General features: G+C 40.2%; 1 protein-coding gene across 6 annotated transcripts in view; it reads left to right on the top strand.

The window, feature by feature from the left end:
- The window catches only part of COL12A1 (collagen type XII alpha 1 chain), a 170,632-nt gene that overhangs the window by 116,808 nt on the left and 38,887 nt on the right, over positions 1-14,937 (top strand). For all 6 annotated transcript variants that reach the window (XM_061623145.1, XM_061623139.1, XM_061623143.1 and 3 more), the window contains 4 exons: positions 5,475-5,513; positions 5,627-5,765; positions 7,510-7,652; positions 10,177-10,286. In XM_061623145.1, coding sequence (XP_061479129.1) covers positions 5,475-5,513; positions 5,627-5,765; positions 7,510-7,652; positions 10,177-10,286 — 431 coding nt within the window. The remainder of the gene's footprint in view (positions 1-5,474; positions 5,514-5,626; positions 5,766-7,509; positions 7,653-10,176; positions 10,287-14,937) is intronic.

The following is a 14,937-nucleotide window of genomic DNA, read 5'->3' as shown; positions in this document are numbered from 1 at the left end:
CAGGCCTGTGGCCTTGATACCAGTCTGCTGATAAGCAGGTTTTCTTGCTTGGGCCTTCAGCTGTGGAAGTTGCAAAGTCATGCCTCTCAGAGGCCCCATCTCAGATAAGATGTCTTTCCCCAGAATTCTTTGCCTCTGAGCCATTTTAGAAATCAGGTGTTCTTGACAGACCCAGCAAAAAACAAACACACACACAAAAAACCCCACACTGGCTAACCTTTGTGTATATAATTTAGTCCCACCACTAACAGAAGGCTCTTTGATCCAGCAGAGGCTTTTGTGAGTAGGAAGGAGGGGAGATGATTTTTGCAAATTCTCCCTTTCTCCTGCACCTTCATGCCACCTCCCATGCTATTTCAAAGGATCTCCCAATCCTCAGTTGAAGATGGGAGGTACACAGGGCTGCATCAAAAATCATTTCCCTTTCAGATCATAGAAACTCCCACTTGATCAAAGAGCCTTCCACGTTTCTCTCCAAAACATGCTCATAATGAAGTGGGTGTCCAAATTTTCTTCTGGTGCAGTCTGATAGGCTACACTATAAAGGTGAAATCAGCAGACTGTCCTGTGCGTAAAACAGCTTTTTAGGTGCAGGCATGAAACAATTAGAATCCTAGTCAAAGCATCTGCAATATTATAATGGGAAGACCCAGATAATGGCTTAAATATGCATATAATGTGCTGAAAACATTTACACATGCTTAGGTATGCTAAGAAGATGCTTAAGAATTATTGAACTAGTGTATAAAGTCTGCTGTAGGTATAAGAGCCAAACAGTAAAACAGGAGTAGTTTGAAACTGCCCCCCTTTTTTCTCCTGACTAAAGCTGTAATTTTCCTGAGAAACAACTGGAATAGACAAAGCAAAGAAGTTGAGTATGGCACAACATAACAGGTCTGGGCAGACAGCCAGTGTGCCATATGGACTGTAAATATGAAGGAAGAGGAAATCCATATATGGTGAAGTTAAGCTGACTAGTTGAGAAATAAAGACTCTTTTCGAGCATCTGAGCCTGATTAGAAGTAGCAAAAAACAGATAAAACCATGGGAACACGCTTTTCCATAGAAAAGAAAGTGTATAGGAAAGCCAGGTTTCATAGTACTCAGGACCCCTTGGCTCTGTTAGTGTGTGTGTGGGGGGGTGTCGAAGAAAGCAGGAGAACTATTCATCTGTTCCATCCATAACATCTGATGGGTGATGTATCATGACATGTATTTCTGTGTCCTTTGTACTTTGGCTCTGTGATATGACTTAGAGTTTAACTCAATCCTTTGCCTATTGTAACTTGTTAAGATGTGGCTTCAGAGTCTTATACTTTGATGTTATCCAGAAATTTCTTTTATGCTGATATATATATTTCTATTTTTCTGTTTTCTGTTTCTGCAATGATGGCTAAGGCCACCTAGAATGCATAAATATGCATAAATGTATATGCACATATATGCATATAAGAATAAATAGTATATATTATAAAGACTGTTCTGCTGTCTGAAGTTTGACTCCCAAACAGAATATGTCTGGTACCTCCCAAGTGAAATAGTCCGAACTTCTTTTGCGCCTATGGAAACTCGCAACAGAAGCATCTCAGGACTATGAGAAATCAGGGTAAAAAAGCACACTTAGTCTTGTCAAAACCAGTAAATGAATAAATCAAAATTAACAACACAAAACCCAGGGTTATTAAGTAATATATCCTTATACAGACTAGGTATCTTAACACACACATATATATAGAATAGAATGACGGGAGCTCAGATAAGACTCGGAATAAAACTCAGCAATTAGGCAAACTGACAGCAGCATGACCAGTCCATTAGACTGGTAAACAACTGCATTTGTGATCTCTCTTTATTGTCTCCCATCTCTAGATCATCTGATGTGCAACAACATCATATTTCCATTCCCACAGCCTTTTCTCACAAATAAATCCCCACAGACTTGTCATAAATGTTCTCATGGGACAGTCATACACTCTCACCTTTCCATCTTTCCATTCTCATAGACATTCTATTTCATAAACAGCTTCCCAGAGGTGTATATTAATTCATAGGTGAGTTGGCACTGCAAGCCATTTGGAAAATCCTAATAAACTATTTCCTGTTCCCTTCAACTGTTTATATTTTAACTCAGACTTGTTGATTTAGAAGCTACTATCTTTGTTATACGCCCAGACATTCTGGAGGGGGAGAATGGGTTCAGGAACGCTTGTCTTTAAAAAATGCATTTTCTCCAACTCTGAAGGGGGGCAAACTTCCAAACATTCTGATTCTAAAATCTTATATAAAACATATATTATTTAAATGGGCCTACTACAACCCCCCACTTTGCACCCTGAGGAGTGTTATCAAGTCAGCAAAAACAATTATTCATTACATGAAGTCAAGCAGCTGTATCTTTGGTATAACTTGACACACGGCTCCTCTGGCAGATTCTTCATCTTTCCTATTCTCTTCAATATTTTCTGCTTCAGCCTCCACTAACACAATCCAATCCAAAAGGCTATCTTCTTCTGGATATAAATCACTGAAGGATATGATGTCATCCGGTTGCCAATGGGTTTGAGTGATCACATTGCACATAGCTGTTACCTGTGGAAATAGAGGCTGCAAGCTTCGTAATTCAGCTGTATTTATACAACACCTTCAAGGGTCCAATTAGGATTTCTTCCTAAAAATAGAGTTTCATATCCTTGTCATATCCTAATCAAATGCAAAGTTTGGGAAATTGCTTATATTGGTAATACAAGAACAACAGGGGACATGGAAACATATCAGGACAGCTTTATGTATGGCATTCATCTTTGTGAAGGAAAATCAGATGTGACTTCACACATTATTTCATAAGGGGCCCAGCCAGAATAGCAATCATGATGAAATCCTTCACTGCATATTACCATAGTAGTTAAGGACATAAAAGAATTTATGACAATCACAATTTCCCCAACATTATATAGGTATGGTTGCAGGTAGGAGATATGAGTTGCATTCTCCATGGTATGCCATACCACATTTCTTCCAAAGAGTTGAATCAACTGGACCGTGGTATTCACAACTTGATCTCTATCTTCTGGTAATTCTGTTCTGCCCAATGGAACCAATCCCCTATTATTTACAGGTAGGAGCACAGGATTCTTACTGGCAGTTAATGCTTGAATCCAGGGCCAGTTTCTTTGATGAAGCAGGTACTCTGGACATAAAAGGTACTCCTGCTGAATAAAAAAGAGACAAATTAAAGACTTGGTAAGAGTCTGACTTAATCAGGGCTCCTCCGTACTGTCTCTTTACAATGGTAAACTCTTTAATAACAACATTCGTTCAGTACCTGGTCATTTCTGTCCATTGTGGTCTCTTAAACACTCGTTTGTAGTTAATAGTCTCTTCCAACAAGCACTTCTGCATCTCTTATCCCAAACTTACTGCACAGCTGGTTAGATTTTATATCTCCAGGGCCGGTCCCAGGTTGGGCCCTGGCTGAGGGCCCCTGGAGCCACAGAAGCCTCTGAGGGGCCTCTTGATAGGGTGGGGGAGGAGTAGCACTCTTTTATCGTGAACCGAAGCAAAGTAGCTGCCTGCCCATTTGCTGGTTCCACCTACCCGTCTCTCCTGTCTTTTGCGGCTGCATGGGCTGCGCGTGCAGGATTGCCATTAACCAAGATGGTGGCCAAGATTTCCCTAAGGGGCTGAAGACTCCATCACCATCTTCGTTGATGGCAGCGATGTGCGTGCGTAGCAGCCTGCACAGCCACAAAAGACAGGAGAGATAGAGCCAGCGAATGGGCAGGTGGAAGAAGCTCCCTCCCTGTGAGAGACACGTAGTTGCACATTTGTGTGTGTGTGTGCGTGCGCCGGGGCCTGGGGCAAGCTGGTGCCGGCCCTATATTCCAGTATCCTGTTAACCAATCTCCATTTGGCATTTCAAAGACCATATATTCATTATCTGCAGACTCTCTTTCACCAGCTCTACAAAAGGCAGCTAAAAAGCCTTCTCTATCAGCAAATGCTTGTGCCATGATTGAAGTTTGTATCTTTCCAAGACTTTTTCTGTCTTGGAGTACAGGTATACATGTATAGCCTGCCTCCCAGCTCTGTCTGGCTGAGGAAACATGAGTTTTCTATACTTGGCCTAATGGTTTTTCAACCTATTAGAGCAAAATTTAGGAAATCAGATTTCACTACAGTTCATCTGACTCCTCTTTAGGTCACGTCTCCTGCTAGCGACTCCTGGCTGGCTTGCCACCTGAAATAGTTTGTAACTACTTCATTTTCACCTGTGCACAGATTCAAGTGTTCTTCACTTGTCCCTTAAGCCTAAAGCTGTATAGAGTCCTTGTATGAAGCAACCACTCTCGCCTAGACTTATGCCGTGCCTCAGCAGTAAATCTAAACAGGCAGAGTTTTAAGAGGAAACTCCCACCAGAAGCCTAGGGACAAATCAGAATAAAAAAGCATCCTTAGTCAAAACCAGTAAATGAATAAATCCAAATTAACAACGCAAAACCCAAGGTTCTTAAGTAATGCATCCTTATACAGACTAGATATCTTAACACACATATGTAGAATAGAATGACAATTTAAATCTCACACACTGTGACTCAGATAAGACTCAGAATAAAACTCAGCAATTAGGCAAACTGACAGCAGCATGGCCAGTCCATTAGACCAGTAAACAACTGCATTTGTGATCTCTCTTTATAGTCTCCCATCTCTAGATCATCTGAACTGCCACAACATCATATTTCCATTCCCACAGTCTTTTCTCATAAATAAATTCCCACAGACTTGACATAAATGTTCTCATGGACAGTCTTACAAACAATCACCTCCCCATTCTCAGTCATTCTGTTTCATAAACAGCCCCACAGAGCTTTCCAAAGATGTATATCAATTCATAGGTGAGTTGACACTGCCGGCCATTTGGAAAATCTTAATAAGGTATTTCCCATTCTCTTCAACTGTTTACATTTTAACTCAGACTTGTTGATTTAGAAGGTACTATCTTGGCTGTACACCTAGACTTCCTGGAGCGGGCGAATGGGTACAGGAACGTTTGCCTTTTAAAAATGCATTTTCTCCAACTCTGAAGGGGGGCAAACTTCCAAACACTCTGACTATAAACTTATATAAAACACATTATTTAAATGGGCCTACTACAACAGACTCAAGAAATCTTGAATGGAGTCTCCTCTATTCTCCGCCTTGACGAGACAACTGCTGTTGATAACCTGTGAGCTTAGGTGGCCTAACATTCAGCATACAAAGACTCTATGTAGACATGGAGGAAGGGGAAAAGCAAGAACCCTCAACCCTATGCATACACTGGCAAGGGGCTAGTCTTGCTGGCAACAATATATAAGCCTGTGTAGCCTCTCTTTGAAAACCTTCAAAGGAAGAGATTCTTCAGTTACCCTGTGCACCTACTAACAATAATACTGTTCTTTCATTATTTCATCTGACATGTTTTTCTTCTGTTTCAGCTTGCCCTCTCATGTACTTGGATGGGTACACTGCCCCTGGTAAGAAGTTAATATACAAATATTCTAGCCTAGTAAAGTCTTACTTCACTTTTTCTAAATTCCACCACTCTCACTTTCTCTCTCTTGTTAAAATGTTCTCCCCTATGATACAGGCTTCAGAATGCTGGAATCTTACAACTTAACAGAGAAATATTTTGCTTCGGTACCAGGAGTTTCCTTACAGTCAGGATCGTTCCCCAGTTACGTGGCGTATAGGCTTCATAAAAATGCCTTTGTCAGCCAGCCCACAATGTAAGCTGTGTTACCTTTTTTTTTTTAACTGGGGAAAGTTGCCTGCATGTGGTTACATGGAACATGTATGTGTTTGCTGTCCTGGGCTTCTTCAGCAGAAGGGAGGGATAGAAATCCAGTTCATCAATCTTGCTGGAACAAAAGGTGATACTTGCTTATTCTACAGCATGAAGAATTGTGCTCAAAAGAAAGTGCAACAGCTTTCTTAAATAATTTATTATTGTTGTTGTTTCTTAATATATTTAGCATTTCCAGCCCTGTTTTGGTTTTTTTATGCTCTACATAGGCTTTTGTTGACATGGCAATTGAAATCTGCTGTGTTGCAGTTATTTCGTTCCAAACTCAGCTTGAGGAAACTCTTAGCTACAGAGGCTATTTGATAGTTGCTGTATAGCATAGAGATACAGTTACTGTTCTGCTGGTTCCAATACATCCCCATCTCTCTTTTCTGAAAACGGGGACTCTAATCAAAACCCACTCCTTTTTACTGTAAAACCTGGTGGGATCAGCTTGAGCGTGTGTGTTTTTTTAATTCACTTCAAAGGGATTTTGCAACTGATTGACAGATCAACCCATTCCCCATCCAGGTGTGACCAATGAAAAAACTTTACTGTAGATTACTAGTGTGCTCACAGCCATATATTGCTAGCTATTACTGCTTCATTCCTAATTAGAGAGGATATTCTTTGTCCAGGCTCAACAACTCATTTGCCAATAAGAGAGGGATTCAGAAGAAGCATTAGCATTAGAAAAAGCTGTACAGTTTGGAGACACAAACTCCTAAGCCCAAGAACAACATACCAACATTCTATTTATAGTCAAGATAAAGCCACAGTTTTGAGGAGGAGCCATAGTGGCAATGGTACAAACTCTAGCATCTGCATTTCAAAAAAAGGATCTCAAAAAATAACCTCTGATTTGAGATATTAGAGAACTGCTGTCAGATTGTACTAGGTGAGAGGAACTCATAGCTTTATTTACTTCTCATGCCCTTCTGCATTGCTTTTCTTTTGAATTGCCTCCCAAAAGTTATTATTGGCCTCTTATTCCTGGCTAGTTCCTTCACAATATTTCTCCTGCCACTCTGTTCCCTCTCCATGCAAATATCACTGTTCTCACATAGCCCTTTGCCTTACCACTTTTGTTCCTCTTTTCTCTTCTGTCCTTTTTGAAAGTCTAAGGTCTGTTGCTTAATGACTTGAAGATTAGCTATCACCATTGCCTCTTAGTCCTTACAGGCTCTACAATCCAAGCAACTGTATCTGTTGGATGCTGTAATTTTAGAACAGAACACAGTTCTTATGGAAGATTTAGAATAAAATTATTTACCATTCCCCAACAGTTCAGATTTGTATCACTTTTCACTAGTATGGGAAGGAAAAACACCCAAATAGGCAAACTGAAGAATATTGGAAGATTTAAATTACCCTTTCCTCCCTTTCTGGTGAGAGCGTCTTTAAGTCTCAAATGCAAAGCAGGCATTCAAATTCGTTTTGAATCTTCTTCACTATATTAGTCTATTAGTTTCTTTAGTGGAGTGCGTGATCAGCTGCTGAGCAAGGATCTGTGTCTTTTGGATCTTGAGTGAACCACAACTTTGTTATCTTGTGAATTATCTAATGCAATTAAACAGTTAACACACTGACATTTTCCTACAGTCCTTTTGTGTGTTTTAGATGAAAAAAAATGTGATAGCTGTTTTCTTGCATTTTTGATGATCAATAATTTATGTTTTCCTTAATAGGGAAATGCATCCAGATGGATTACCAAAGGCTTACACTATCATACTTTTATTCCGACTTCTCCCGGAAACCCCCTCTGAACCGTTTGCAATTTGGCAGATAACAGACAGAAATTCCAAACCACAAGTTGGAGTTGTTCTTGATCGTAAGAATATTTTCTCCCTTATAGTTTGAATAGAATCTCTAAATGGAAATGCACAGCTAAGTTTCCATTCTTTCTTTTCCAATCCTTCAAGCTGAAAATGTTCTCAAAATATTTATTATTGTAATCCAAGAGTTGGAAATTTGGTCAGTACTAGAGATCAGCTGGGAAGAAAATTTTGAGGCAGACTGAAACTAATATGCATAATTATATGCAATTTGCATAATATTTGCATGGAGTCTGTGTTTGCAAAGCCGCAGCTGATTGTGAAATCATCTCTTTGTATGAAATCATCAAGGCAATGTTTTAGTCTGTAGCTTAAAAATAGGATATGGAAGATCATCCATTAATTTGGAGAAACAACTCACCATTATTTGTGATCTGAGATTATACTTTAAAAGCTATAGCAATGAAAATACTGCTCACAAAAGTACACCAACTGGAAGAATGTTAACTGAATGTTGTGTCAAATTTCCCCATATTAGCTTAACCAAAGGCTAGCCAGAGTTCCAATAGTATATATACTGTTTGTTGGTCAGCATTTGTGAGCAGTCAGCTAATGCCAGATGTTTCTCTAGTTCATCTTATTCTGGTGGCATGTTAAAAGAATAAGTAAATACCAGGAAGTTTTACTTTTATCTTTATACTGAGAGAACCTCCCTTTAGAGTATAACTGCCATAAATCCTGCTACTTCCATGTGGTGTCTGAGTTCAAAGGGAGGAAACTGGCAAGTTGGGAATTGCCCCTAATCTTTCATGCTCCAGGGCGGTGAGTAAACAAATATCTAAAAACCAAAATATCAGTGGTCTGCGAAAGAGAACCTCAAAAAAGAGCAAAAATGTTAAAAACCCTAAACCTCTACGATATAGGAAAATGAGATTTAATCAACTCTTTAAACTGCTAGATGGGACTTTGCCTCAGAACCTAGAATTAAAACCCACGAAGGATCCCAAAAAGGAAGTAAGGCATAAAGTAGCATGCAGCGATCCCGCCCCTCCCTGGTCCATTTTAGGTGCTTCCCCTCTATTTCCCCCTCTGCCACAACCATCCTTGGAGCAGCCCCTAGAGGTACTAGTCCAAGACCCCTGGCCTCTACCCCCGCCAACAGAACACCTATAGCAGAAAAGCCCAAAAACCACAAACTGGAACCTAGTATTGAACCGGCGTAAGCTGGTTTTAGTGAATTATCCCAAACCTGAAGGTTTCTTACCCCAACACAAGCGCAAACTCCACCTGTTAGAATCCCTGGAGGCAGCACTACCTGGCTAGTTACACACATCAAACATCATTCGTGTCGACTAATTGTTTAATAACTACATGACCGCGTGTGCAGTGGTCACCTTCAGGGACGGGACCCTCGCCAGATTGGTGTACAACAGCAGAAATGCCGTCATTGCGAGTGGGATCGCAGTCTCAAGATTCTTTGAGAATGTAGCGCCTCCACTGGCTCTGGGCCCTTCTCATCCTCCTCACAAAAAAAATGAGGGGGAAAGTGACTCCATCGCCCCAATTAACTCGACAGATCTTGACACCTCTATAGGCCTTGTCTTTCCACCCCAGGGTGGTGATGGACCTCTAATACCCCACCTGAGAAGGTGCCCTACAAAAGAGGGGTGTGGGTCACTTGAACTTGAAGAGATCCAGCTTGTAGAATCCTTTTGAGCTCTGCCCACAGCCAACCAAAACGAAATTGTGACAAAGTTGGACCTGCTTAAAACCCTAATCTTTCAGCCACTTGCAGCAAGCATTAGCACCAGGTGTTTTAATCCAGTGTGTGGTTCATTTCAAAGCATTATTTCTACTTACCTGGAGAGGTCAAGTAAGTGACTTGCATTCTGTGCCAGTGAACATTATTGTAACTTATCCATGTAACTTTTGATAATTAGGTCAAAATTAATTTAGGCCCCAAGACTTCTAATAATATACTTTACCATGTGGAATGAACATGGTGTTATCATCAAACTTTGAAATGATCCAAAAGCTTGAAACAAACTTTTAATGAGTATTTCAATTAATTATTATTAAAACTGAGTCAAGGGCAAGGGCAGATTTATAGGTACACATAGAAGTTGGGTCTCATATGGCTGAGCCCCACCCTGGGTTATTAGTATATAGCGTTAACTAGGAGGATACCTTTGAAATTTTACTACAAATAATGATTTTCCATTGTTGAATTCTAGTATTGTAGTTTGTTGTGTTGTTTCCACTCTTCATTTCTCCTACTCTCTTATTAAAGTGTAGTGGCTGTTTCATAATATAATAGTGAAGATGAACTAATAGGGCCCTCTCAAAAGGGCTGCACACAGTGTACTGTGGACCATAAATCCACCACTTGTCAAATGGGTTGTAAATATTAACAAATTAGGATCTATTAAAATGGTCCTAGTAATCCATGCTTTGCTTCTTGTGACAAATTTCATCAAATTAAACTATATGCAATGCTATTTTTCTTTCATTACAAAACTATTGATAATCAACCATCCATATCGTCAATAAAATCTCTCTCTCCCTCCCCCACCTCTGCAGCCTCCAGCAAAGTATTATCGTTCTTTAACAAGGACACAAGAGGAGAACTTCAGACAGTAACATTTGAAGGTGATGAAGTTAAGAAACTCTTTCATGGAAGTTTCCACAAGGTAAATGCTGACAAATGTGAGCAAATCGTTATGAACAAAAGTTTTTTTTAAGAACAAACAAAAGCCCTACCGCTTGGTCAGTAGATGTAGATAGATGTAATGATTTAAAAATAAATTCAAGCAAATATTCTTGAGCTCTTATTATTAATATAGATTGAATACTTACAACAGGATAACATATTGACCATGTCCAGTGCAATATGCATATTTACTTAGAAATAAATTCCATTCTTTTCAGTGGAGCTTACTTTCAAGTAAGTGACCTTAGGATTGCAGCTAAAAGGTAGTAAATGCAATTGTATGGGCCAGCTATAATTCCACAAGTAAATGTGGAATTGTATTGGTTTTCAGAAGTAGGAGACTGGACACTTCATTAGAAAGAACATTTAAAAGCTAAAGAGAGGGAACCCTCACAGCTGACCTAGACTTGCACTTATCACATAGATCCAGCACCCCATATCAAGTTTATGTCTTCTGGTTATTATGTGTAGCACAACTCAGCACATAAGTTAGTGCTATTATTCACTGATAGGCAAAAAACCTTGCGGTTTAAGAATGTACCTATAGCCAACACATATTTCTATCAAACTTTAAAAAGTAGGGAAATTAGGCAGCTATAGTGAATGCACCAGGGGAGCAGGAGACCTGACCTCCTCTCTGAGATATTGTACTGCTCTACAAATTTGCCAAAATGCAATTTGGCTTGGTCTTTCACAGTCCAATCCACTTGCTGTGTAGCTTGGAAGAATTTGGTAACATGTGCCTCTGAGCATATGGTGAGTGGTGGCAACACCTGCCATCTCCAAAGATGGAGAATTATATTTTTGTATGTTTGTTGGTGTTCTTCTTACTTTGCTTCTTTCCTGTGTTACTAATGTTTCTACAGAGAATCTAACCTAGAAAATTACATTTCTCTCATTATTCATTGTAGAAATCTGTGTCAAATGTATTTTTTATTAATTTCAAAGCCTTTTTATTGGTCGATGTCATATGATGGTGAAGACAGCCTTTTGTGTTTCAAATTGGAGGTTATGTTCTATTTCTATTTTGGGTGTATTAACAGTTGAATCTGAAACTGCAGTTTGATGTAAAATCAGACTGATTCCAATATGTTGCTACTTCAGCAATGACTCTAGCTGTTGGAAAAAAGAGGATGCATGTTTTCAGCCTGCTGTGTTTAAACCACTTTATTTAAGGCACGGTGGGCACGGTCAATTAAAAACATGGAGCACACCTATAATTTTGCTAGAATATATTTCACCTCCCACCTTTTTATCTTGTGCAAACTGAGGGAAAGGAGGGGAAAAGCAGGCCTGGTCATTTGCATGCTTATTGAGTTCAGTGGGATTTACTCCTATGCAGTCATGGTTAGGATAGGAAAAACTGACCATGGGGGAGGAGGGGGCAGGGAGAAAGGGAAGGAGCGTATTGGAGGGGGGCAAAGGGAGGGGGAGGGGAGGGCAGGTTTGATCATTTGCATGCTTATAGAGTTCAATGGTATTTACTTCCATGCAATCATGCTTAAGATAGGTAAAAATGACCATGAGGAGGAGGAAGGGGAGGAGGAATGCCCAACATAATTGGGTTCCAGCCAAACTTTCTTAAATTAATTAAAAATCAGCCAGGCATTTTTTAAACTTTTAAACTGCAGAAGATGAAGGTCAGAGTGCAGGGCAAGGTCAATAATAGGATTATAGGTACTCGGTGAACATGGCTTATTTTTAATGAACATTGCGGAATGCGAAAAATCCATGCTGGCTATAGTATACAGCCATTCTCGTGGCTGTATAATTTAATGATTTACTGTGCCCCAACTCCATATCATTGGCAACTGGTGGCATGGCAGTGGCAGGGAACCTCAGTATATCATGGTGCTGAAAGTATATCATGGTGCTGAGTACGTCATGGTTTATGCATTGAGTTCATCAAAACAATATGGTCTAGATCCACACTTAGTTATATTTAGAGTAGACCCATTGAAATCAGTGGACAAATTAGTCATGACTAACATTAGGTGAGATCCAATATAGTATAACTGGGCATCTGCTCATGCAGCAGTGATTTTCCTTTCCTTACTCCCATTGCAGCTCCTGCGCACCCCAAAATCTGTTCTGGGGATGCAGCGGGGAAAAGAGAGACAGGATTTTCTGATGCACAAAAGGATATCCATTACACAAGTGCAGGGTGTTTCTCCATTGGCCTCACTCCTTTAAAGTAAAACAAAACCTGAACAGAAAGACTGGGGTGACAGAGGACTCAGACGGGAGAGAGAATGGGAAAAGCACATTGAGGGCATTCCTGCTATAACACTGGAGCCCTCCCCCTGCTGCTACCAAGACCTTGCCACTTTGCCTGCAGCAGAGCGTGACTTGCAAAGAAGCCTCCTCTACCTCCTTTGCTCCTCCATCATCCAACCTGGCTCAGAGCTGCTACTGCTGTAGCATCCACTTTTTCCTTCCACCTTTCTGCTGGAGGGCATTTAAAGGATTAATACCATAGATTAATACCACAAGATCTGAACAGGGTGGTTCATGACAGATGCTCTTGGAGGTCACTGATTCATAGGGTCGCCATAAGTCATAGTCAACTTGGAGGCACATAACAACCATCACCATAGAGATTAGGAGGCAGCCACCCTAGCTAATCTCTTCAACACTGGTATTGAGTGAGACAGTGGCCAAGTTGAGGATATTCTCTGGGCTCAGCTTTTCATCTCTATGGTATTAACCCCTCAATTTTCCTTCCACTCTTGCAAATCAGATAAAAAAAGAAGTTAGTGGGGGGGGGGAAACACACTTCTGTCAGAATAGGATTTGGTTGGCAACAAACAGCAGATCCCATCCCACTATGACCAGTGAGAAACCCCTCTGTGCTCCTAGGCTTTCAGCCAGTGCTTCACCTGGACCACTGTTGGAGACCACTGTTGCCCCAGTGGGTGGACATAATTGGATGTCACCTTTTAGTCCCATTGATTTCAGTAGGCCTACTTTGACTAAGTGTAGATCCAAGCCTATGACTGGGGGTAGGGAAAACTACAACATATGAGACTATGACTAACCTAGTTGAGAGCACTGTTTGTTCTAAAGTGTGCATATAGACTCTGCATTCCACCTATGCAAAAGTCAATGCATTTCTATACCCATTCACACATCTCTCCATCCTCCATTCAGGCAAGCAAGAGGCATTACCACAACTCAAAGACATATTCCAGCTTGGCAAAAGCACTTTCAGACAGAGTGGAGGAGGGTGGTGAAGGGAATGGCTTGGGGAGAGAGTGTGGGGCCTAGGGACAGCCCCAAGGGCTAGATAGAGAGTTCTGTGGGGCAGTGTTCTGCGTTGGTTCCCAACCCCTAATATAGAACATCCGTACACATGGTCTTCCTTGTTTAATCTCAAATAAGGACAAGTCCATTCCCTTGCATGTATGGTTTCATGTCTCAATTGAGATGAATTGGGGCAAGCTGTTGTAGACAGAGCCTGTGTGTATATCAGAGTTCTTGTGCTTGAAGCAAACAACTGGCTCAAAGAGTAAAGCTGCATACAAACTCACCAGGGACCTCTCAAAAATGTATGTCTCTCAATACTGAGAATACATATATATTAGTCTGTGTTAGAATTGCTTGTTAATATTTTTTTATGTTTTTAACCCTTTTAAAAAATATGTTTTTAAAGCCTTTAAAAAAAATGTTTTTAACGTTTTGTTTAAATGTATTTTAAGGTTTGTTTTTATGATGTTTTAAAGTGTTTTTAGAGCTTCTATTTGCCACCCTGGGCTCCTGCTGGGAGGAAGGGTGGAATATAAATCAAATAATAAATAAATAAATATATACAAGAGTGAGGTGTGTGTGTGTGTGTGTGTGTGTGTGTGTGTGTGTGTGTGAGAGAGAGAGAGAGAGAGAGAGAGAGAGAGAGAAATAAGTGACCTGCCCAGCAAAAAAGAAAAAATTGCAACAGATTTTGAAAGGTAATTTTGTTTATTTTTAAAAAATTACCCTGTTACGAATATGCGAAACTTTTAAAAAAGTGGATTGAAACCTCTCAAAATATGAAATATTTTTGAGGTGTTCATTGAATGAGTTATGTATTTGTTCACTGAAAAAAGCTAACTTAATCTTAGCTGTTTGTGGAAATATGCCATAGTGTTAGCGGATGGATCTAGCAAGTCCCTTCAGGCAAATGTTGGCTTAGTTATACAGCAATTAAAATAATGTCAAAGAACTCGTATAGAAATATATTTTTTCTTTGTCTTGCCACTAAGTACCAAACTACATGTGATAGAAAGTTCCATGATCCTCTCTTGCAACACTTTTTTGCAAAGGAAAAGCTGCCATAGCAAGTTGAAATTGGGATCAAAGAACTGACAGAAGGGAGGAGCTCCTTAACCCTTTCCTTTTCTGCTCTTTACATGCTGAAAATTGCCCGTTGCAGCTACTATCCCACCTATGGTTGCCAGGTTCAGGGCCTGAGACTGATCCTGTATGTTTAGGAGAAGAGAAAGTCAGCCAAGTGCAGGTGTTCTTGCAACCCTGTAATGGGAAAAACCACAAGGTGGAATCCTCCCTCCTCCCTGCACAACTTTTAAAGATCCAAAAGAACTTTTGGAGGCTGGGCCTGGCAACCAAGAGGTCTTCTGTATCTTTAAAAGTTGTGC

The sequence above is a fragment of the Rhineura floridana genome, chromosome 4 (genome assembly GCF_030035675.1).
Source record: "Rhineura floridana isolate rRhiFlo1 chromosome 4, rRhiFlo1.hap2, whole genome shotgun sequence".
NCBI lineage: Eukaryota > Metazoa > Chordata > Lepidosauria > Squamata > Rhineuridae > Rhineura > Rhineura floridana.
Note: the sequence above shows the minus strand (reverse complement) of the source record. Positions and strands in the feature narration are given on the sequence as shown.